The 24867-nt window shown below is 38.6% G+C and overlaps 1 protein-coding gene across 4 annotated transcripts in view; it reads left to right on the forward strand.

Annotated features, from left to right (window-relative positions):
- The window catches only part of DAAM1 (dishevelled associated activator of morphogenesis 1), a 183006-nt gene that overhangs the window by 115985 nt on the left and 42154 nt on the right, over positions 1 to 24867 (forward strand). For all 4 annotated transcript variants that reach the window (XM_003831651.5, XM_003831652.5, XM_055097645.2 and 1 more), the window contains exons 4-12: positions 10830 to 10901; positions 16074 to 16168; positions 18476 to 18809; positions 19711 to 19821; positions 19934 to 20037; positions 21245 to 21311; positions 21541 to 21658; positions 22093 to 22231; positions 22516 to 22574. In XM_003831651.5, coding sequence (XP_003831699.1) covers positions 10830 to 10901; positions 16074 to 16168; positions 18476 to 18809; positions 19711 to 19821; positions 19934 to 20037; positions 21245 to 21311; positions 21541 to 21658; positions 22093 to 22231; positions 22516 to 22574 — 1099 coding nt within the window. The remainder of the gene's footprint in view (positions 1 to 10829; positions 10902 to 16073; positions 16169 to 18475; positions 18810 to 19710; positions 19822 to 19933; positions 20038 to 21244; positions 21312 to 21540; positions 21659 to 22092; positions 22232 to 22515; positions 22575 to 24867) is intronic.

Consider the following 24867-nt stretch of genomic DNA (forward strand, 5'->3'; position numbering starts at 1 on the left):
GCACTAGAAATGGGTTACAGTAGAGTCTACCAAAGAATACCACCCTTAAGTTACAGTGTCTTAAATTCTGTTATTCTTCAGCGTGGTACAGAGCAACACTGACTTGTGTAGTATCCTTTTATCTGTCCCCACACATAAGGAAAAGCATTTTGTTTTTTCAGTTTCTGAGAGGTACTTCCCTATGTCTCCATATTGAGATGTTTCTGATACAGTGGTATCTTCTAACTAGTGCTTTTGTTTCTTTCTTTTGCCAAAAATGCTGTCATTAATTCAGGAGTACATTGTAGAGTTTATGGTGGTCTAAAATTAGGAATACAGTTCTGACTGTCCTCAGGGACAGTTAACCTTGCATTAGCACTTTTTTCTCATTCTGAGGATGCATCCCTGAATGGAATATGCCTTTATGTGCTTACTGTTACCCCTGATTCTCCTTTTAGCTTAATTACTCTTTTCCAAAGGGTCCTCTCTTGTTATAGCCTTGTGTTAAACATTATATTGCAAATCATAAACACACTTTGATTGTTTTCCCAAGGGCTGGTTACAGAACATCAAAACCTGCTTTATGACATTCTGAAAGGTGGGGTCTGGTAGCTACAAATGTGGTAGCAAGATGTGAGGCAGCAAAGGCCATTGACACCACTGATTGAATTTGCACGCTACATAAGGGTTTAGCGTTGTGTGTCCAAATATGTTAATTTACAAACCAACTGGACCACATTGTACCTGGGTCTTTAGCACTCCATGGTGACATGTGGATCAAAGATTTGGCTCTTAACAAGCTATGTAGGAATAATTTGTTTTATGTCATTGCACACTGTTGTGTCATAGGCACAGTGCCTGCCTGCAGGGGAATGTGGGGTTGTATCATTTCTGAAACTAATAATTGGAGAATATTTCTTTTTCTTTGCCATGAAACTGAGGGGGAGTTGTCATATAAATTGGTTTCAGATGTTGGAGTTGTACTGATTGAGAATTTTAGGCTTCAGTCATATGCCATGCTGTGAAGTGCTTTGCCAAAATAGTGACTTGTTAAAATAAATAAAGTAAGTGTCTCATAGTTTGGAAAGTGGACTGTAAAATCTCAGTTCTTAGTTCTAGGTAAGTATTGTGGCTGCTTTCTTAGATATACCAGGTGCACATAAAATGTATTCCCCCACATCCCCTCTAACCACCCCCCAACTCCTTGTAAAGTCAGCTAAGGCTTGTTCAGGAAAGAAGAGGGTGTTGGAGCAGAGGGCTCCTGAACTCTTACAGAAATGTGGTGATATTGTTGCTCTTCTCTTTGCTGCTCTTCCCCACAGGGTGACTAGGTCTCTGTAAAGGGGCACTCTTTTCTTGCTTTTCTTGCTTTTCTGGGTGTGTGATTTTGGGGAGGACATAAATAATAGCTATGTGCTATTTCATTCAGGCCATTCAGAAACTCTGATTTTTACCAGTGTAAATAAAGTTTGTGATATATGGAAAATATTAATGTGACATTTTGTGCTCTCAAGGAAATGTCTCAAAGGATTTTTTCCCAGGGGAGTTCAGGAATGCTTGCACTGTATCTTTACTTTGAAGTTAGAGATCCATTGATAAAAACCAGGGCTTAGTTAAAAGGCAGGAGAGTTAATGAACACTTGACTGTTGTTTTTTTTTTTAACATGATGACCAGAGAGAGTGAAGTATTTAAATAGGCATACTTTTTTGTAGCTATACTTGCAAAGACTTAGAACCTATTGTTGGAGTAAACTTGGAATCTTCTCAGAACCTCTCAACTCTAAAGTTCAGAAATGTGTAAGTCTAGGAACTGCTAAGTCTGTCTCAGGGATCACTCACAAGGAGAGCAGGGAACTTTTATTCATGTATTCCAACACCCAGAATAGTGCTTAGCTCATTATATAATAGAATTCAATAAATATTTGTTAGATGAGTAAAGGAATGAGAAGGAAAGCAAATGCCTTTTTAGATTCCATTCAGCATTGTAGATATGAGCTTAGTGAAAACAATTCTGCTCCTATCCTGCCCTTGAGAAGCCTTATGTTTAGCAGTATAGTATTAATGCTGTCACAGAGTTTGGCTGTCTACACAAGTATTTAGATTTTAAAATGCTGCCGTGTCTTTGGGAGATTTAGTAGACTGTGTGTTACTCTAACATGGCATCCAGCTCTAAACCAAACTGTTAGGGAGCAGCAGTTGAGTATAGCCTCTTTTCTGGCTGGAGGGTCTAACCTCACTGAGTTCACAGCTTTTTTTTTTTTTAATCAATAATGCAGGAAGACTTAGTAATACCCCAAATACTTAACCAACAAATTCCTGAGGGGGATAGAGGACCAAGTGCTCCCTTCCAAGGGAGGTGGAATGGAATGGTCAGGAGCTTAGTGGTCTGAAGTTTGAGACTCAGTGATGCACAGATAGAAACCATACCATGCAGCCTAGGCAAGGCAACAGAAATACACAGAATTGTGGTGTAATGGTCAGAATGGGGTAGGTGTTCTTGAGCAAGAGCTTTGGGCGAGCCTGGGCATTTAGGTAATTTAGATGCGAGGAGCCTGGAGCAGAGTATTAGTCATGCAGTGTGGCCTCTGCATTATACCTTTATAGATTGTGTTTTCTTCAACCAGGAAGTACTAGTCATGCATCTTTTGTTTTGCTAAGCTGCAGTTATAGTGAAATGGAGTAAATATCAGATAGACTAAATATCCTGTCTATAGCACTCTTAAGAGTCATCTCTACTTTTGTCTCAAGCTTATTTCACAAATCTGTAAATTATTTTTTTAAAAACCTGATAGCACTTCCAATGGTTCTTATCCATGAAATGCAAATTGAGTCTGATACAATTGACTGTTGCCCTCTTGGCCAGTTTTGCATCTGTTTGTAAACTCTTTCAAACATCATGATGCTTATCATAAGCCTACTCTTTGGGTTCTCCTTTGAACCAGTTGTAACATCTTCCTAGTTCTCTCATTTATTAGCAAGTTTAGTAAAAAATATTTGACATGGATTCATGCCATGCTTTTAAAAAATTATTCTTTACCAATACAGAATTTTAAACTTAGAGAATTGATAAAGAGGGAGCTGATTCTACGTGATCTGAAATCTTCAAGTATATTTTATTTTTGAATACGTGATATGGTAGCAAGAGGCTTTCTCTGGGCAAACGTGGCATTTTGTATTGGCTCAACTAGTCTTTCTACCTGCATAAACCAAAGAAAAGGAAGGAGCAGAGCCCTGGGGGGTCAGAGGAGGTATCAGGCTTCATATGCATACATGGAAAAAATTCCTATGATATGTGAACGGATGGTTATACAGGAGAATAGCGGAGATAGCAAAAGTCATCTGGAGGTGTAAAAAACAATGCTCTAAAGGGACTTAAATGTCCCCCCAAATTTCTTGACAGCTGGCGAGTCGAGGTCCTATTCATGTGGTTTCAATTTTGTTAACTTAGATTTATGTTTTAGATGTGAAGCATCCTCAATCTTATAATGAGAAAACCCATTTTGCTATTTAGTTTACGGCCAACTTTGTTAAAATATGTATACTTAATAAAGCAAGGACTAAACAAGTTTCCCTCCACTTAATATGACGTGTCTTTTATTCTAAGTCATAAATGTTATCTGTGAGGACTATCAGGAGAGTGAGAGCTTGTTCTGTTTCTTCTTGGAGAGACATTTTGGATAGAAATCTTCCCTCTCAGTAGAGTTTGTATAGAACTATGAATGACTAATACAAATATGTGAAAATAGTCCTTTTATAGGAGCTTAGTTATGTTTGTTAAAGTTATCCCTGCAATTAATGGACATGAGGGTATGATGAACTTATAGAAAATTTGAGATTTGTTTATGAATTGAGGAAGATAAACTTGTGTTATATGGCCAGTAGAGAATTTCTGGCTTGTAAAAGGGAAGATTTGGGGAGGATATAATCACTTTATTCAAATTGTTTAAATATTTGCTGGGTCATTGTTCATAGGAGAGATTAAACTTATTCCATGCAGTTCCCAGGGACCAAACAAAAGCCAACAAATGCTTGAAGTTACAAGGAGACATCTGTCAATTCAGTGTCCGGTGAATTTTTTAACAGTTCATGAGAGTGCTAGTTCCAGAAGATTGTGGACCTCTGGAAGCCTTCTCAAGAGCAGATGATGGATCACCTGCTGGTAACCTTATAAGGGACCCCTGTGAGAGGAAACTCAGCCCAGGTTGTCTCTAGGGTCAAAGACCAGTTATATAATCCTGTGATGGCTTTGGTTAAAAACATGCACATGTTTTATTAAAACATTAGGAAAAATGGAGAAGGTTTACTCTTTCTTCCATAATTTCTCCTGCTGCATGTGAGAGCCACTGTTATTGCAAGTCATCATTCAGTCTTTCCAGAAAAATGACTGACATTCTGAGGCTTAGGAGGAGGTGTTGGATTTCCTGGCAGATGAAGAAGCCACTGTTCTGTAATCATTCTTTGTGTGGGCCCAACCGGATTTTGGCAACAGATGTACTTGATATATAATTGTGGCAGTGGCCAAAAAATGTAACCAGGATTGGCAGTCCCAGGGACCACATGGCTATCTTGGAATGTGACAACACAGGAATTATTTTCTGAAACCAATTGCCCTTCTTTTGGCAAGCTTCAGATATAGAATATAGTTTTGCTCACCACCAGGGATTAAAGTTAGGTATTGGAGGGAATGAGGAAAGCAACAATCTCCAAACTCCAAGTTTTAAATCTCCTACTACTTTTTTGCCCCCAAAAAGGAAGAGCCAGATGGAAAGAGTTGGGGGCAAATATCAGGATTTAAAGGACCTAATGATGCTTTGCTATTTTCAAAAAGTAGGATTAAATATAGATTCAGGGAGCAGTGAGCTTGGCAAGAAGGTACACTTCACAGGCATGGTAGGTCACTGCTTCTCTAGAAAAAGTTCAGGTTACTGGGCAAATTCCAAACACTTTATGAGCTTATCTTAATTTATAGCGGCAGCTTGATGCATGAAAAATAGTTGGTTACCAAGTTAGGATTTTGATGTAATCCAGCCGTCTTGAGAGCCAAGCTTAATCTAGCACACAGGGGTTGACAAACTATGGCCCATGGGCTAATTTGGCCAGTCACTTGTTTTAGCAAATAAAGTGTTGCTGAAATGTGGCATTGCCTATTCATTCAAGTGTTCTCTGTGGCTGATTTCTTACTACACAACAGCAGAGTTGAATAGCTACAACAGACTGTGTGGTCTACAAAGCCTAAAATATTTCCTGTCTGGCTCTTTACAGGAAAAGTTTGCGACCCTTGGTTGTTCCAGATTGTTCCACACTTTATCGTAGCCATCTTCGAGAAGATGCTGTTTACACCGTTATGAGCCAGAGGGGGAAGTTAGCAGAAATTACTAGCAAGGCCGCCCACAAATATTTTTACATCTTCCATCTTCTGTGCTTCTCTTTCTCTGTTGCTTGGACCTGGTCTCATGTTGGCACCTATTCTCTAACATAAGAGTTCTTTTGGATGCCACACATCATGGAGTTATAACCTAACAGAATAAACTATTTTGACCTATCTGCCCTTTTCTGCCTAGGTTTCTGTATAAATTTTAGGTGTAGAGTAAATTTATTTAATGTTTGTTGTATTCATTAGTGTATGGGATTGGACTGGTGTTACCTAGAATAGTAGTGACAAATTTTTTCCTTTTTTTTTTTTTTTTTTGAGACAGGGTCTTGCTCTGTGGCCCAGGCTGGAGTGCAGTGGTGCGATCTCGGCTTACTGCAACCTCCGCCTCCCGGTTCAAGCGATTCTCACGCCTTAGCCTCCTGAGTAGCTAGGATTACAGGCATGCGCCGCCATGCCCAGCTAACTTTTTTAAAATTATTATTATTTTATTTTTATTTTTAGTAGAGATGGGGTTTCACCATATTGGCCAGGCTGGTATCGAACTCCCAGCCTCAAGTGATCCACTCACCTCAGTCTCCCAAAGTGCTGGGATTACAGGTGTGAGCCACCGTGCCTGGCCAGTAGTGACAAATTAATGAACAAGGTGACTATTTTGCTTATTAACAATGGATAGAATTTTTTCATTCTATATATGATTACAGTTCACTTGAAATTTCTAAAAGCAGGTTCTTTGCAAAGAGAGCAGGTTTTTATTAGCAATTATTTGCCTTTCCCCTGTAATGAAAATGATCACAATAAAATTCACTTTGTGTCATACTGAAACAGTATTCTTCTGCTGTTGACATTTGTTTGGTTAAGCCTTACTATATCTCCACTATATTTGAGATGATGGTATTAGTATACATTGCTAGAAGATTTTCAGCCAGTCTAGACAGTTAAAGAGTGTGTCTTTCTTCCTTGACAGATATTATCTAAGAACCTCCTCAATTCGTAACAGCACACATAGAGATTTATGGCTTTAGCTGACTAAATGAATGTTGCTTCAGCCTGTGATTTGTGGTCTAGCGAACAACCGCAGAGCATGTCCTTTACAATTGATTGACCTTTGCATAGCTTATTTTGGGCCTTACTAAGAACATCTTAAACTGAAAAAAAACAAAACAAACAAACAAAAAAACTCTGACATACTTACGTATTATTATTTGGGAAATGATCCTATTAAGAAAGTGTCCTGTGCTAACTTCAGAAGAAGTTATTCTTCCTTAAAGACTTAATTTTCTAACTGCATTTTGAGTCTCACCTATATCAACAGAAGACTTCAGCTGCTACGAAGAAATTTTTGTCACACAAATTTCTAGATATGTGAGTATAGAAATTTTGAAAACTTTAGCATGCTTTGGGTATACAAATCTTGTCCCAAATCAGAGATTCTCTCTCTGCATAAACAGCTGATATTGAGATTATGGTGAGTTTTAAAAATAGAAATCCAGTAAGAGAAGACAATTAGTAGAGAAATGGTTTAAATTATTTGCTGTGGGAGGTGGAGGGGTGCCCCAGGAGTGGAGGACAGAGACATTCCAGATGCTGAAGGGTCTTGATGCATTCCATGTCACCCCAAACGTCAAACAAAGCAAAGCTCTTGTCCTGACAATGCATAATGCTTTAGAACTTACTTCTATTTTAATTGTAAAAATAGTGTATGTTCTTGGGAAAATAAAAATTTGCATGGTATAGAAGTTTATAAGTTAAAAAAAAAAGAAAACCTTCCCTTCTGTTATCCAGAGGTAGCCATTGTTAAGTTTTATTTATATTTCTGGAAATGTTTGTGTGTAGTGTATACATATTTTTCCCTACAGATGGGAAAGATGATATTCTGAAGCATTCTCTCCCCGACAATATATTTGCTTGTCTTTTCTTTATTGTTTGTGAGATAGGATCTTGCTATGTCACCCTGGCTGGTGAACTCCTAGGCTCAAGTGATCCTCCCACCTCAGCCTCCTGAGTAGCTAGGGCTACAGGCATGTGTCAACAAGCCTGGCTAATTGTTTTATTTATTTATTTATTTTGGAGAGATGGGGGTCTTGCTATGTTGCCCAGGCTGATCTTGAACTCCTGGCCTCAAGTGATCCTCCCACCTTGGCCTCCCAAAGTGCCGGGATTACAGGTGTGAGCCACTGCACCTAGCCCCTCTATATATATTTATTCCCCTTTGTATTGTTTGTTAATTCAAACAGTGCTATAGTGAAAATTTTTCGTGATTATATATCTGTGCAAGTGTGAACATGTAATTATAGGCTAAATTCCTGAAAGTAAACTTACAGGGTCAAAGGCTATCTGGATTTTAAATGTGAACAATTACTACCAAAATTTACTTCCAAACTGGTTGCTGTAATTTTTACAGTTCCAGTTACTGTAAGGACACTGAATGGACATAACTGGAGACTCTAGAACAGTATCATTATTGTCAGAGCTAGCATTTATTGAGCGTGTTTTGTGTATACTCTTCCCAGTGCTTGCTTTATTTGTATCAACTTTTTAAGTTCTCACAAAGATGCTATGAGGAGGCAGGCACCTATTTCACAGGTAAGGAAATGAAAACTGAGTCACAAAGAGGTTACTTAAGAGTCACATAGCTAGTGAGAGACTAAGGATTCAAATGCTGTTGGTGGTGAGAGAAGTGTATCACAGTCATCTTCGAGGTGAATAGAGATGATAGTGAAGTCCCAGATATAGCTGTGAATGTCTACCTCAGTAAGAAGGAGAATGAAGAAACAATGTAAAATTTATTCTCAACAAAGTGATGTTGAGAAAAATAAATGCATCCTTGTACATTTAAAGAGGATGGGAGAGGATCTCTTAGAATTTTTTACTAGCCACTGACCAGAAATTTGGAATGAAAAATGTGCTATTTGGAAATAAGGTGAAACTAGAAAGATTGTATATTTCTTGATCTTTTAAAAGAGTTGGATGTTTAAAAAAACAAAAGTCAGTGTTCTTGAAGGCACTTTGTGCTGTACAAGTTCTCTTTCCTAGTGAAGGGCTCCCCCATCCACAGAATTTGGGATAATGGGAGCAAAGTATATACAATCTAGAACAGAAGTTAAAACAGTAGTCAGTGCAGGCTGAGAGCAAGAAGTGTCAAGGTGAATTGCATCCAGCAGGAAATCTTGTCCATGAATATTCTCTTATAGATGTCTATTAACCTCCTAAGAAAAAGGGAAGAGTTGGATTAGAGAAATAATAAAATTAATGTTCAGATCCCCTGTCTCCTCCTGCCAGAGAACAATTGCATTCATCTCCTTCTGGCCTATGTTTCTACAGAGCAACAGACTCTTAATGCCTCACAAAGGAGGAGGAGAGAGAGTTTTGGTTCAGAGATGGGAGTTTCACATGGCTCCTGCAGCACACATCTGCATGCAGGGACCAGTATTGCACAGGGGAAACTGGAGATACATTGCCCAAATTAAGAACTCTGAGGATCACGTTAGTACATTTACAAGAAACTTTCGCATACTTTAGCTTGTTTGGTCTTCTCAGCACTGAGGCATGTGAAATGAAAATGAAGCCTTCTTCCCCTTATTGTGATGACAGTATCTACGTATGCTGTTAATCTATTCGCATTATTAAAACATTTCCAAACTGTAAAGACTTCTCTCTGTGTACCAATCTTCAGTTTCAAGAATGGTCTCTCTTCTGTAACTGTTAAATATTAAGCTTACAACAGACAGGCTCTTGTGGGACCTCAGTCATGGGACTTGATTTTGTTTTAGTTTTGGAAATTTGCCCTACTTTGGGGAAATGGAGAGATCTGGCACCTTCTGCTTCATTTTATACGTTCAAATACCATTGAATATCACTGTGAGTTTTGGCTTGTTAAATACATTGGTAAGAGTGGGGTTTTGCTAATTTTAATACTCCCTTTTAAGAGGAAAGAAGGGTTTAGCATTTATACTACCACTATAGCTATTTTATTAACATGTTAAAGTATAACCAAGGCCTGTTTTTAAAAACTCATCAGATTTCCTAAACGTTGTGAAACTATGGGAGTGTAATCCAGTCTAACTTCAAAGCCTCTGCTGTAGCCTTAGTCCCCATCATCTGGCTTCTTCAATCTCCAGATGAAATTCACACAACTGCCTGAGTTGAGATATCAGTTACTGCCAGCTTTTAAGGCACTGTAAGCAATAGTTACTTTGCCCCCTTGTTGTGACTACTTAAAAAATAGTTTTGAAATTGCATTTCTTTTATTCCACCTGTGTAGACCTGTCTGGAAAGATTTGCTTACAGAAAGTGTTTTTTCGAGGCACAGTATAGGACTGAAATTAAATGCCCCACCTTGAAACCACTCTCCTGAGGGTTGGGATTCTGACATCAGGATATAGAGCTCTACTAAAAGAGATGTTAAAACCTAGTAGGTAGTCACTGCTTCATTATGAGACAGTAGCTGTGTGTACATGGCATAACATCTTCTCCACTAGGGTGGGATATCCATTGTCCTCAGGTGGTCTTTGAATGTGAAGCTAAAGAACCAAAATTTTCCTTTTCAGGTCTGTTTGATCACACAAGTGACTCACATAGATGTGCAAATACGCATAGAAATCCCTGACCACAGTGCCATCTTCTGCTGGGCTCAGTGTTCAGGTGGAGCAGAGGCCACAGCCACTGATAACTGATTTTTTTTTTTTTTTTTTTTTGAGATTTGGCTTCAGGTTGGCACAGATCTCCCATCCACAGAAGCCCTGGGGGGCTTAGGGGCTGGCTCCAGGTCACCCTGCTCTGTAAGAGGCAAGGCTGGCTGGGACAGTTTAGGAATCGGTGCCTGAATTCTTTGGGTTTCAGTTCTTTTCCACTCAGAGGCACTACCTTTTCTATCAAAACTCCTGAGCTGTCACAGCATGAGGGCTGCGCCTGGAACTAATGTGAGTTCATTTTACTACCTTCCATTCAATGTCAGGCTTTATTCTTCTACCTCTTCATCTGAAGCAGTACTTAATTTTTGCCACATCAAATGAAACCCTTCTTCAAGTTTTTACTGTCTGATGGAGTCTGAATACACTAACTGAAAAAGTTTGGTTAATAACTGGCTGAATCCTATGGTCACCTAAGGCAAGTTTCCTTCTCTCATGGATTCCATCCAGGTGTGTAGTCTAACAGTACTGTCCAGTGTGACATAGCCCCTGAAGGAAAACAACTTTACACCACTTAAATTCTTCTTGATCCATGCTTCAGAAAATGTCCCCTTGTTATACCTAACTCACACTTCAGCATTCTCTGTGGAAATTGAGCTGGGAAGACCACCCTAGTCAAGTAGGCAGTCTGATCATTTAAAGCCAACATTTAAAAATAAATACGTCATACCTTCGTGTCTTCTAAAGGCTTGAGTGGGTCATTGTCTGGGTGCTCTGGAAGTCGGATGTGTTTCTAGGTGCTGTGTGTGTATGTTGGGTGGTATGTCACTTTTTTCCCCCCTTTTTAGGACCAGGAAGAAAACAAGGGAGCTACAAGTTGGCCTGAATTCTACATTGATCAGCTCAATTCCATGGCTGCTGTAAGTAGACTTTTATGTTCTTTGACACACTGTTTAAAATGCAAGTGTAGTACAAAGTACGCAGTTGCACAATAAATTCGATTGAGTATGACCTACCAAATGTCAGTACCTTTCCAAACTCCATCCTAAACATTCAATGCTGGGGAAAGGAAAGAGGGTAGGAGGGATACTTGGCAAAGTGATTTTTCCAGTATGTTTTAAATAAAATCAGCACACACTGCAATATAATTGAGTTTAATGTTGTAAGTGAAAATGTAGTTTGAAATCTGGCTTGTGTTCAACTTTAACTTGCAATTGCTCTTACCAGTCACTCGGAGCTTGGTTATGGCAGCACTATTTTAAAAGTTAATACCATTTTAAAATAATATGATTAAGCGATTTCTTTACTATATCCCTCCCATTCTCTTTCTTACTGAGAACTTGGTTATTTCCTGGCATCATGATTTTGCAGGGGACCAAGTACTCTTTACTCATATAATAGATCAGGAATTCATAAAGCAAGTGGTTTAATGAAAAGGCGTCATAATAATAGTGCTGAGATGTCCTCGGAAAATCTTTAGTACATGGATTGTTGGTTCAGTAATTGCTTAATATGTATTCTCAATGCCTAAAATATGAATTCTAATCACATGGATGTCTGTGATGTCAGCATTGCCAGCAGCTTGAGGGACACCTATTCATCACAGCTAAAATTCACAGCAGAAAATAAGTCATCAACCTTTGAGCCTTAGTAGCTTAAATCCCATCCCTGTTGATAAGAATTAGAGGTTGCCCATAGTAGAATGCAGTCTTTGTCTCAGTGGGCACACTCATGGTTTTAAGAGTCAATCTGTTATATTCATGTTTATAACATGCAAGTAGATGATAGCTTCTAGAATACTTTCTTCTGCCTCCTTCCTGCCTTCTCTCTTTATGGAGAATAAATTTCTTATCACTCAAAACAAGCATTTTAAATGGTCTCATAACATTTTCCTGCTGCTGGAATAGTTAAAAACTGATTAGAATATGTGAGTCGTTCACATGTTTCCTAAACTTTTAGAGGTCTTGACTTCTAGTAACTTCCTCTTTTTTAGCTTTTTTCTTGCAAGATGCTTCTTCTGTTGTCATACAATGAATAATAAACAGCCTATATATATAAATTATAGAAGAAACTACATAAGTTTTTCCTCAAGGGTTTCTAGTCTAAAAGCATAGCAGAAATGGACAGAAAATAACCACCAAATCCTTCTTATTCAAGGCATCTCACACAATGCCAAAGATGAGAAAAGGGTGATCTCAGCATTTGTATGAATATGCTAACAGAATGTGAGATTTGTGATGACCACCAGGGATTTTCTGTGCATCTGCCTAAGCAATAATAATTTGGAGCCATTTATATTTCCTGCATATAAAGGCTATTTTCTGAATTCTTGTTCCTGGCTGTTAGGAAAAAAAGAATTGTTTCTCTTTCTAATTAAATTTGCATGTTTGTTATCTAACGAGAAGTTGCTTATTTGTTAATGAATTCCCTTCTATAAATGGGGAAATACTAAGTACTGTATGGATTTTTCCTTTCTTCAAGTATAGGACAGTTAGATTAATTTGTCCTTTAGTGACTTAATCCCTGCCTTGTCTGAAGTAGACCTGGTTCATTTGTGTGCTACAGGGTCTGTGATGTGCCAACATGTGGCCCTTCTTTAAGGGCCTCCTCTCTCCTCCATCCAGCTCCTTGGACAATTCTTTGCCACCTTCTTGAGTGATCTACATTTTAACTGCTGTGTGTTTGGTTCCCAATCCAAAATACTTCCCAAGAGCACCACAAGTCTATTAAATTGTCAGTGACTTTGCTATACTTTTTGTGTCAAACACCTAAGAAAGCTTTCTAATGTTCCTTTTAGGACTGAGCCAACATCTTTCCAGGGTCAAAGGTAAAAGGCATTAATAGTCCATGAATTAGTGAGGCCTCAAAATTCCTGCATACTTCAGGGAATAGGGAGATCTGATGAGACCAGAAACCCTATGCTGAGTTTTCTGTTTTTCTCAACATTCTGATTGCCACCACCGCCTTGCATAGTTCTGGCTAATCACTATGATGTCTGTACTGGAGAATTCTTGATAACACACAGCAGAAATCCTGAGATATTGTACCTGGAGCAGTGGAAAGGCACACAAGTTCTCCAAATCCTTTCATGGCCCAGCAGCTAGACTCTTTGGTTGTCTGCTTAGGGCATTCTTGAAGGAGTGTTTGTCCACATTGTCATCACCCATTGTCTGCAGAATCAGCAGCAACTACTACATGACAAGCAGGGTAACAGGCACTTCATATGTTGTTTGCGGTCCCACCAGCATCCTATGCTGTAAGTGCTATTTATAGGTAAGGAGTCTGAGACTCCAGAAAGGTTACCTTGCCCAAGGTTATCTAATTAGGAGGTGGTCATCTAATTGGGAATTTAAATGCATCCGTCTAAGCCCAAAGACTCCTTTCCAATTTGCCTCTCACTAATTCAGTTTTTGAAACCCTGTGGCATGTGAAAGAGCCCTGGTTATCCCACCTTCTCCCCACCCCCAGGCCTAGCAAGCCTGACTTTTCTGAGATGGGATAGGCTTCTGTTTTCTTTAATGTCTTAAGAGTCTGATAAACAGTCCAGGTGGAGAACTGCAAGCACTTACTAGTCTGTGAAGCCAGCCTTTTGTGGAACAAGTTCAATTACTTTATGTAAGCCTCATTACAAGAATGCTTTGTTCTTTAAAGGACTCCTGAGTGATCTGTTGGCTTTTAAAGAGTGAAAAATAGTATAATAAAGAGTGTGGCCTAACATCTAGAAGGACCTGGGCTTTCTTTATATGTGGTTTCTCCATGCTTTCTCAAGGAGGAAGACTGTGAGGTGAAGTTCAGTATGCTTAGTGGGCTGGCTTATTGATTTCCCACCAAAGAAACGATTCAAACGGGAGCTAAGTTCCAGACTCCCAGCAGGAATGACCTCTGGGCCACATTTGTGCCTCTCTGTAAGACCCGCATGTTCCAATGTACACCTTAGCAGCTTTGACAGAAAGACCCTCTGCAAGGATGCGCTTTGTCCTTTGCCTGCTTCTCATGTGAGCAGGTATTTAGTAAGTGCATAGAGCATTCAAAGAAGCCTCCACAAGGCCTGTGCATACTAGATATTTGGCATAGTAGTCATCTTCAGAAATCTAGGCATCTCCCTTATCTACTAAAAGTTGCAAATTAAACCTTCTTCCTAAATGTGAGGCTTGAAAGCTTTAAACTTTGTAGAAATTATTTTATTTTGAAAAGTCACATTTAGGACATCAAGTTCAGCTACATATCCTCAGTTATCTCTGCACGATAAATATAATCTCAGAACCAAATCTGAAAAATCACACATAGAAAATATTGTAGTCTCTTCTGTTTTGAAAGGTTATGTTCCTTACACAGTATTGGGAAAGGAATTTCCAACTTAATTTTCTTTGACATTTCATAAATCTCCCAACTCTAGTATGGAGAAACTTAATATAGACTGCTGCTATTCAAATGTGCCACCCTCTGCAGGATTTTTAAAAGGATAAATACATGCAGTTTTATTTGTACTAGTGACCCGCAGTAAAATGTGTAGTCATTAATTTGGGGATAGTTTTGTGTCATTAAGCTTAGGAACAAGGAATGATCTTCATAAAAGGCTGGATTCTGAGCTACAGATTCAAAGTGATTGCATAAGAGTCCAAACGAGTTCAACTATGTCATTGGAGATTAAACGTTCTTGGCTGGATTTGTGTGAGTTTTCCAGGGGATGGGTCTCAGGGAGCTTTGGGAGAATTCATTGGCTGTCTCTGCATCCAGCTTCCTTACTCACCATCCCCTGGTGACAGCTGTCTGTGAGCATCACCAGCAAGAGGACAACTTTGCAGAAACAATAACAAGATTTTAAAGACCGAAAAAACTACTGGGTTTTATTTCAGTTGCCATAAATGATACTGATGTATTATATTTATTTTGCTTTGATCTTTACCCTTCTCATTATGAAATCATATTTAGCTTTTAGTTAACATTAGTTACTTAATGCTGATACTATTGATTGTCACCCTTGATGAGTTATGGTCCTGAAAGAAAGGCTGAGACTGGGTCATTGAGACCCATGGATATGAGTCAAGCTTTTCTTTTTCAATACAGTCACCCCAATCTGTTTCTCAGCCAAGCATTTCTATCAGAATTTGTAATAGGTAAAAAGATGAAACTAGACAAGCATGTGTTCAGAATAGGATGAAGAAAAGGGACCAGGAGCTCCATGGATGGAGGATCCTGGAGTCATAAGACTTGGGGTACTTTAGTGCAACCAGGTGATCACAGAGTGAAAGGGAATGGAAAGGTCTAGACACCTTACTGGCATTCACAATTTTATAATAACAACTGCAATCTTACATGGAACCTTGCTTCTGCGGCATCAGCATTGCCTAGAAATTTGTCAGGAATGCAACATCTCAGACCTCACCCCAGACATACCAAACCAGGCTCCATAGTTTAACACTATCCTCAGGTGATTTTCATATCCACATTAAAGTTTGAGAAGCACTGCTCTAGCAGATCCCTGGGTAGAAACACACACACACACACACACACACACACACACACACACACACACACACACACACACTCACTCCATATCCTGATTTCTAAATGATGTTGAATAATTTCTAGAAGTTACGCATTTACTCTGAAGGAATTGTCTATCCTAGTAATAGCTCCAAATTAATTTTTCCTCTTAAAAAATAATTAGATGTAACAAAATCCCTTTGGTCTTGATTACATTTTTTGGCTGAGGAATAGGAATGGTAGCATAGGAGGACTGCTGCCCACCTCCTGTTTCTGATAATGTGATGGTATTATTATCTTTAATTGCCAGAATGTTGTATTCAACTACAGGTTCAGTCTTATTTCTATCAAATACAAATAGTAGTATCTACATCAAAGTGTAATTATAGAATAGTTATACAAGCATTTGGGCAACGTCATCTCTACGAAGATTTCTAAACTTTTCCCTAAAGCTTTATTTAAAATTTGAAAGACTTAACTTACTTAATCATAGATTTGTTGTTTATATTTAAAGTGATAGTGACAAATAATCTGTAGGTTTGTCTTGTTTGTACTGTAATTAAAAAATAGAATTTGAAGAAGTAACTTCTGTTTTCTTTGCATAGAGAAAATCTCTGCTGGCTTTAGAGAAGGAAGAAGAAGAAGAAAGAAGTAAAACTATAGAGAGTTTAAAGACAGCACTGAGGACAAAACCAATGAGGTAATTTTCCCCTGGATGGCATGTTTTTTTTTTTTTCTCTCCTTCCTTCCTTTTTTTGCAACAGTCAAACCTTCTAGGAAGTCTTAAGTTAAAACCATAAAATTAAACCATAACATACTTTAATCATTAACATTTAATAAAGTTATTTTCTTCTGTGAAAAGGTATGTAGGCAGCCACTAGGATGGCTAAAAAAAAAACAAAACAGAGAGAGACTTTAACAATGGTAAGTTAGTAGACAAGAATGTAGAAAAATTGGGACCCTCATTCATTGCTGCTAGGAATGTAAAATTGTGAAGCCACTTTGGAAAAGGGTTTTAACAGTTTCTCAGAATGTTAAATATAGTGTTGCCATATGACTCAATAATTCTGCTCCTCGGAATGTAGCCAAGGGAAATGAAGACATGTCTCCCAAAAACATGTATGCAGATGTTCATATCGGCATTATTCATGATAGCCAAGAAGTGGAAATAACCCGTATATTGATCAGCTGATGAATGGATAAATGAAATGTTATATATCCACATAATGGAATATAATTTGGCTACAAAAAAAGGAATGAAGTACTGATACATGCTACAACATGAAATGACCTTGAAATATGCTAAGTGGGAGAAGCCAGTAACAAAGGAGACCACACACTGTATGATTCTATTTATAAGAAATTTCCAGAATAGGCCAATCCATAGAAACAGAAAGTAGATTAGTGGTTGCCAGGAGCTGAGGAAGTGGGGAAAATGTTCTCTTTGGGTGATTAAACTGTTCTAAAATTAGCTAGTGTTGTTGGTCACACAGCTCTGTGAATATACTAAAAGCTACTGAATTGTACACTTTAAAAGGGTGAATTTTATGGCATGTGAATTATTTCTCAATACAAGTATTACTTTTCTTTAAAGATGGGTACACTTTCTGGTAACAGTGATTCATTTCCTCTCTGATAATCAGCTTCTATGTTGTGCCTCCTGCACTTTCATTCCTTTAATGCCTCTAGGATTTGCTGAGATGCTGAGGTTCTTGTAAGTACATTACATGAGCACAGGTGCTATGAATGAAGCCAACTGGTTTAACGAGCTTGGCTACATCTGGGTCATGTGGTTGGGTGAAAAGCCTAGAAAATAAAGATTCCCTTTCTTTATTTGACTATAAAATGCAAACTAAGAAAAGTCTGACTCATGAAAAATACTGTGTAGTTATATGACAGAGATCTAGACTATCCTAACTGTATCAGCATTTCTCTCAATATGTTCTGCACTCTCAGATGTTAATCGATATCCAAGCCTAAATAAGTTTGGAAAATTTATCACATAAACAGGTTATGTTGCTTCTGAACTTTTCGGTGGCTTTAATATGTACATGTGCATTGTGAGTTAGTCTCATTGATTAACTTAAGTGTAAGAAATATTAATAACGTTAATATGCAACAATAAAGTATTGCTTTATTATTGTATTCAGTGTACATGGAATATTGAGATTCCATGTAGCATGTCATATAAGAGAAGAATTTTGTCACAAAACCTTAGGGATGTAGATTATCATTTGTTCAACAAGCAAATATCCTGGAATTTAAGGAAGCTTTTGACTTTCATTGATAGGGTGTTTGGGTCAGTGATCAGCACTTAAAAGTGCGTCAGCAATCAACATTAAAAGCACATGGGCCAGACATGGTCACTCACTATCCCAGCTACTTGGGAGGCTGAGACAGGAGGTTTGCTTGAGGCCACAAGTTCAAGACCAGTCTGGGCAACATAGCAAGTCTCCATCTCTTAAAAAAAAAAGTTAAAAAGAAAAAATTGACTGGGAATGGTGGCACGCACCTGTAGTCCCGGCTACTTGGGAGGCTGGGGTGGAAGGATCACTTGAGCCCAAGAGTTCAAGGCTGCAGTGAGCTATGACAGAGCAAGACCCTGTCTCTCTTAAAGAAAAAAAAAAAGGATTGGGGTGGGGGCATGGGAACTGTATGCTAAATAACACAGGAGCAGCAGATGGTTTTAATCTAAGACAAGATATGTATTCCGAGTATTCTCTTGCTTCTAATTTTTTATGAATATATGATCTGTTGTTTGGTTCTTTGTACCCATTGAGATATGTTTATCACAAATGGAGGGTTTTTTTTTTCACACTTTTGGTTAGACCTGACTATTGGGTCTGTGCCAAGGAAGAGGCAAAGAATTAAAAAGACTTCATCAATGTAAGCCTTTTGGCACTTTAGGAACTAAATCTTTCTTTCCCCTGCCCTCCAGACTTTTCTGTTAGGGGCTATTATAAAACCCCAAAGGCACTTAAGCGTGGTGCATTTCTCTTCATGACAGGTTTGTAACCAGATTCATCGACTTGGATGGCCTATCATGTATCCTCAACTTTCTAAAGACCATGGACTACGAGACCTCAGAGTCTCGAATACATACTTCTCTCATTGGCTGTATAAAGGCGTTAATGAACAACTCTCAAGGCCGGGCTCACGTCCTGGCTCATTCTGAGAGTATTAATGTAATTGCTCAGAGTCTGAGCACAGAGAACATTAAAACGAAGGTGGCCGTGCTGGAAATCTTGGGCGCCGTGTGCCTGGTTCCCGGGGGCCACAAGAAGGTTCTGCAGGCCATGCTGCACTACCAGAAGTATGCCAGCGAAAGGACCCGCTTTCAGGTGGGTGTTCCCTCAGCCTTCTTCACTCACCCCTTCTTTAAAGTCTGCTCAAACACGTGCTTTTCCTGTCCCTGAAAGGGGAATGTTACTTGAGATGTCCTCTTGTGGTGATTACTCACAGTGTGACTTTAAACATTCCCTTCTTCTTAGGTTTAAGAACCAGAGAATAGAGTATACTTTCAATAGTTGATGAATCTGGGCCTTTAGATTTGCAGAACTTGAAAATGTGGTCTTGCATCCTGTATGTCATATAGCACACATCTTTTGAACCCACCAAACTGGGTGTTCCCTGAAAATTTTACAGCTTGCCATTCTTGAATTAGGATCAATATGAATAATTTTTCATATTTCACTATATTACTTGGATGTAAAAAGCAAGCAGAGATAATGAAGCAAAGGCTTTTGTATACATGTATGTATGATGTAAGAATTTTGAAATTAGAGTTTTTAGGACTGTTCTTAAGGAGAAAAAGGGTGGCTTTCTATGGGTCAGTGTAATCCTGTCTAAACGTAAGATTTTAAAAGTTAACTTTTTGGTGGCTCACACCTGTAATCCCAGCACTTTGGGAGGCTGAGGCAGGCGGATCGCAAGGTCAGGAGATCGAGACCATCCTGGCTAACACAGTGAAACCCCGTCTCTACTAAAAATACAAAAAATTAGCTGGGTGTGGTGGTGGGCGCCTGTAGTCCCAGCTACTCGGGAGGCTGAGGCAAGAGAATGGCGTGAACCCGGGAGGTGGAGGTTGCCGTGAGCTGAGATCATGCCACCGCACTCCAGCCTGGGCAACAGAGCAAGACTCCGTCTGAAAAAAAAAAAAGTTAACTTTTGAGTATAAAAAAATTCATAAAATGAGCATAAGGTTAGTAATGTTTCAGTCCTTTGTTTTTCTATTTTTGATAGACATTAATTAACGACTTGGATAAAAGCACTGGGCGGTATCGAGATGAAGTGAGTCTCAAGACTGCCATCATGTCCTTCATTAATGCAGTGCTTAGCCAAGGTGCAGGAGTGGTAAGAACCTTCTACAAATTAAAAATATATTAGTAAATAATAATTTATAAAAAGTGATTATTACGTAGTCTAAAAACCACAAATATGTATTTTATTGCCATTTTACTTTCAGGAGAGTTTGGACTTTAGACTTCATCTTCGCTATGAATTTCTGATGTTAGGAATTCAACCTGTAATAGATAAATTAAGGGAACACGAAAATTCAACATTAGATAGGTAAGTCAGACTATTATGATGTGAGAAAGTTTCTGTGTTTCCCATCTGTGTAATGCAATACCTCATCAAGTGCTGGCCTGTGGTTACTTGTGCCCTGTCTGTAACATAAAGAGCTTGTATCAGAATGTTAGTTCAGCTAATGATGTTTTCATAGTAAGACTTTGTTGATGAGGGAAGCAGCACATTATGTAGAGAACTTAATGTGGGTTTTAGCATTAGACCTGAATTCATATCCTATCCTAGTCCTGCCTCTTATTCCTGTGTATCCTGGTGAAGTTACTCAATTTTTCTGAATTTTGCTGTTTTTATAACTGCAAAAGATAGTGCTGGTCGTGATGATGATAATGACAGTGATTTTCCAGGAATGATGTAAAAATTGACTATAAAACCTATGGAATTACTTAGCCCCTTTGATAGGCATTCTGTGAATGTTAATTTCCACTACCTGTTCATTTCCTCGTTTGCTATCATTTCACTTGAGTCTAAGCAATCCCAACTTGCTTTCAGAGCTTTTCTCTACCACGGCTCTCCTCTCCTGTATATTCATATACTCCAACATGCTCTTCTTGATATTCTGTGAACACTCTTGCATCAGTGCCTTTGCGCTTGCTGTTTCCTCAGCTTCGAAAGATCTTTCACAGATGTCCAAATTGTTGGTTCCCTAGTTCCCTGGAGAGAGACCTATTCTAACCACTGCGTGTACATTATTCACCTCATCTGCCATCATTTTCTATTTCCTTTACCCTGATGTGTTTGTCTTCATAAAATGTATCCTGGGTGTGTAGAATACGTAGTAGGAGCTCAATACATATGTGACTGAATAAATGAATGGCATGATCATTTCTTTTGTGATCTTTAATTCAGCTGGAAGTTAAGTGTAGGTATATGGGCATGTTTTTCCATAAAGGGAATCCATAGTGGAATCTGAACTTGATTGTTTTTAGATTTAGTTTTAATTTAATAATTGCCTACTGTATGCTAGGCATCCTAGACTTTTAAATTTTTCTCATATTGTGATCTGTTTCGCTCAGGTGATGTCTTTTTTTCTTAGAAAGAACAAAGTTGAAGCTTTCAAATTTTGTTACATTGTTCCTTTTTGAGATATCTCTGAAAAGTCAGGAAAAACCGTGATATTAATGTCCTCAGTCTTATGCACCTGTGTTTATAGGATGTTCTACTTAATAACTTTTCTTTCATTATTTTTCAGGCATTTAGACTTTTTTGAAATGCTCCGAAATGAAGATGAACTAGAATTTGCCAAAAGATTTGAACTGGTACGTATGCTTGCAATTATTCTGGTTTGATTCATCAGTTCACATTATTTCTGTTTGTAATGTGTGTTGTAGAGTCCACATGGACTTTAGGGCAACCTAAAAGCAAACTCAAAGCTCTATTTTGTTTCCTAAGTGGCAGGATTAGCTTCTGTTTGCTTTGAGTTTACTTTACACTGGGGAAACTGAGGAACTTAGATGTTTGATTTGATTTCTTTTTCCTATAAAATAGGTTCACATAGACACAAAAAGTGCAACTCAGATGTTTGAGCTGACCAGGAAGAGGCTGACACATAGTGAAGCTTACCCGCATTTCATGTCCATCCTGCACCACTGCCTCCAAATGCCTTGTAAGTGTGTTCGTGACTCACATGTGTGCTTCTGAATGTTTGGACATTGTCCTAATGGGTTCTGGCTCCTGCACAGTGCTGATTACATTGGGTGCACACCAGGGATTCCAAGCCTTGGTTTTATGACAGCCAAGTATGTGCGTCTACATGGCTTAAAGGGTGTTACAAAATTTTTTAAATGAAACAAATTAAAATTTTGATTTTAAAAATAAAAAATATGCCTTACAACCTGTTCAGAAAGGGGTAGAGGGTACCTCTCAATCAAATAAATGATCATTGCATGTCAAAATTCCATAACTTTGGGAAGCATTGGTGCAGATGTTATAAACATCTCTCTGGTTTGGTGGCTTTAAAGGGTGACCACCATTGACAAATATTCATCCTAGCTTAGAAACAACTTGAAGATTTTTTTTCACTATTCTTTTCTTTTTTAGACAAGAGGAGTGGCAACACTGTTCAGTACTGGCTACTACTAGATAGAATTATACAGCAGATAGTTATCCAGAATGACAAAGGACAGGACCCTGACTCCACACCTTTGGAAAACTTTAATATTAAGAATGTCGTACGAATGTAAGTCTCTTCTTATTCTGCTGCTGTGAGATAATGGTGACAATGTAAGATATTTATTTTATCCTACTTCAGAGTAACAGCTGGGAGAGCTGAAATGTTCTAGGGGTCAAGTATGAGTTACTGTACACATGCACTATAGCTAAGTAACATCTGGTCTTAAATGGGTTTCAAGCATGCACTGAGGATTTTCTCTGCAGTAGACTATTTTTGTACCTGGGGAGAATGCAGTTAGCAGTGGACCTTTTATATTTTTTGTAATAAATGCTCCTTGAACTCTTACACAGGTTGGTTAATGAAAATGAAGTTAAGCAGTGGAAAGAACAAGCGGAAAAAATGAGAAAAGGTAAATAATGAGGCCCTGATAAGAGGCTGTGTTATTGGTTATTGGGTGACCTTGATTTCCATATATTTTGGAAATTTACATTGATGTTTCTTGTTAGCTTGGTGCAAGCAGCCTTTCTTTTTCCATCTTTTAAGGGCATTTTGCACTGAGTTTCTTAAATTGAGCTATTTTAGTTGTCATACTGATTCTCAAATATTTTATCCTTTTATTATAATCATGTAAATGTTTTGAAAAGCTTAGAGCATTTGCTGTTCAGTATTCCTTAAATCAAATTTTCTTAACTACTAATAATTCAAACCCTTCCCCTACTCCGTCATGGCTCTTTAAATCATACTGGGTTTTAAGAAATGTAATAAGGGACTTGAGGAATTATCCAAAATTTTAAAAGAGAAGAACAGGTCACTTGGTTTCTTTTTTTTTTTTTTTTTTTTTTGAGATGGAGTCTTGCTCTGTCACCCAGGCTGGAGTCAGTGGCGCCATCTCGGCTCACTGCAAGTTCCACCTCCCAGGTTCACGTCATTCTCCTGCCTCAGCCTCCCGAGTAGCTGGGACTACCGGCGCCCGCCATCACATCCGGCTAATTTTTTGTATTTTTATTAGAGATGGGGTTTCACCATGTTAGTCAGGATGGTCTCAATCTCCTGACCTCGTGATCCACCTGCCTTGGCCGCCCAAAGTGCTGGGATTGCAGGCGTGAGCCACCGCGCCCGGCCTACTTGGTTTCAATAACCCAATTCTGTCCATGACCTTGATTTGGTACCAGTTATAAAAAGAGAAGACATTCAGAAAGTCAGTGACCATTTCTGAGATATGTGTTACGAAACATTAGCTGGCCAGCTATTAGTGTGTATTTGAATATGTCTTTGATATTATCTCTTAGTATCAAATGATAGGAGAGACATTTATGTCCATCAGTGGACCAGCCATACAGAGAAATGTATGTAATTTTCCTTCCTGTTTTAAAATATTAACAAATTGAAGTTGGCCTCTTTGTGGAAATAATCATACTGCCAGCTACCGTGCTCTTACCATACTGGTTAACTGACTTCCTTTTCCTTGTCCAAGTTATTCACTCACAGCCAATGAAATACAATAGCATTCACCCCAATATTTAATGTGCTGAAAAGCAGGTCCAAGAGATGCCTAAGCATTTCCTTTTCTCTCATCACATTTCCACTGAGCAGAAAAGCAGGGCCATAACTGATATCAGAAAATACCAATTGTGAACTAACTACTGTTATGTTACGAGTTCCTCATATGTATTCACATTGCTCCCAAATAAGTGATATTCCACATGCATTTAAAAAAATAAATTTCAGAAACTGCTACAAAAATAATAGAAACATTGACTAAAAATCAGGGTAAAGAGATTAAACCAAAGAGAAAATAGTCAATGAGTGGATATTTTAGGAATACACTCTAGAGCATGGAGACTCAAGTGTGCAGGTTGAGGAGAGCACTTAGGATATAAGCTTTCGAGTCATTCATTCATTCGTTCATTCAGTGAATACCTGTTGAATGCCTGTATGTGTCAGGCACTGTGCTGAGCTCTGGGTCTGAGTCTCAACTCTCCCCCTTTCTCACTGTGTGGATGGGCTAAGTGATTTCCTCTCTTCTCCCCCAGTCTCGACCTTTGCAACCTGAGGATTAATCCTGACTCACAGCGTGGTTGTGAAGATTAAATGACAAAACAAATATAAGATCATTAGCATAGTGTCTGGCACATACTAGTTGCACAATAAATGATAGCCACTGTTGCAGGATTTAGGTGGCTGAGATGGTGCAAAAGAAAATCACCAATGTCAGTGGGAGGAACAGGTTGTTTTAGTGTTTTAAAGTGAAATGATGGGTAGAGTCTAAAAGAGGAAAGATTATAGTTAAATGTTAGTTTTTTTCTAGAAGCTTCAGGTGGCAAAATTGTATTAAAGAGGGCATATTTTGTTAAAATAGTCCAAGGGTAGAAGTGATAAGGAGACAGAAGTTCTGTGGACCTAAAAGGTAGAGAATATTTGGGGAGAATTCTCTTTAGGGCAGCACACCCAGGAAGTGCTCAATAAAAGCTTAGTGACTGAGTGGTAAATAGATACCATTTGTGGAGAGAGTCATTTAGGCTGGAGCTTCCCAAACCTGGCATACGTCAGGATCATCTAAGCCCTGTAGTCGACCTACAAAATAGACTTCTTGGAATAGTGTCTGGGGAGTCTTGAAATGCTGAAAGTTCTCAGGTAATTCTGAGACACAGCCAGCTTCATCAAAAGCTAATGACCAGTGAGAGGAAGGCAAGTTTCTAGTC

The sequence above is a fragment of the Pan paniscus genome, chromosome 15 (assembly GCF_029289425.2).
Source record: "Pan paniscus chromosome 15, NHGRI_mPanPan1-v2.0_pri, whole genome shotgun sequence".
Classification (NCBI taxonomy): Eukaryota; Metazoa; Chordata; class Mammalia; order Primates; family Hominidae; genus Pan; species Pan paniscus.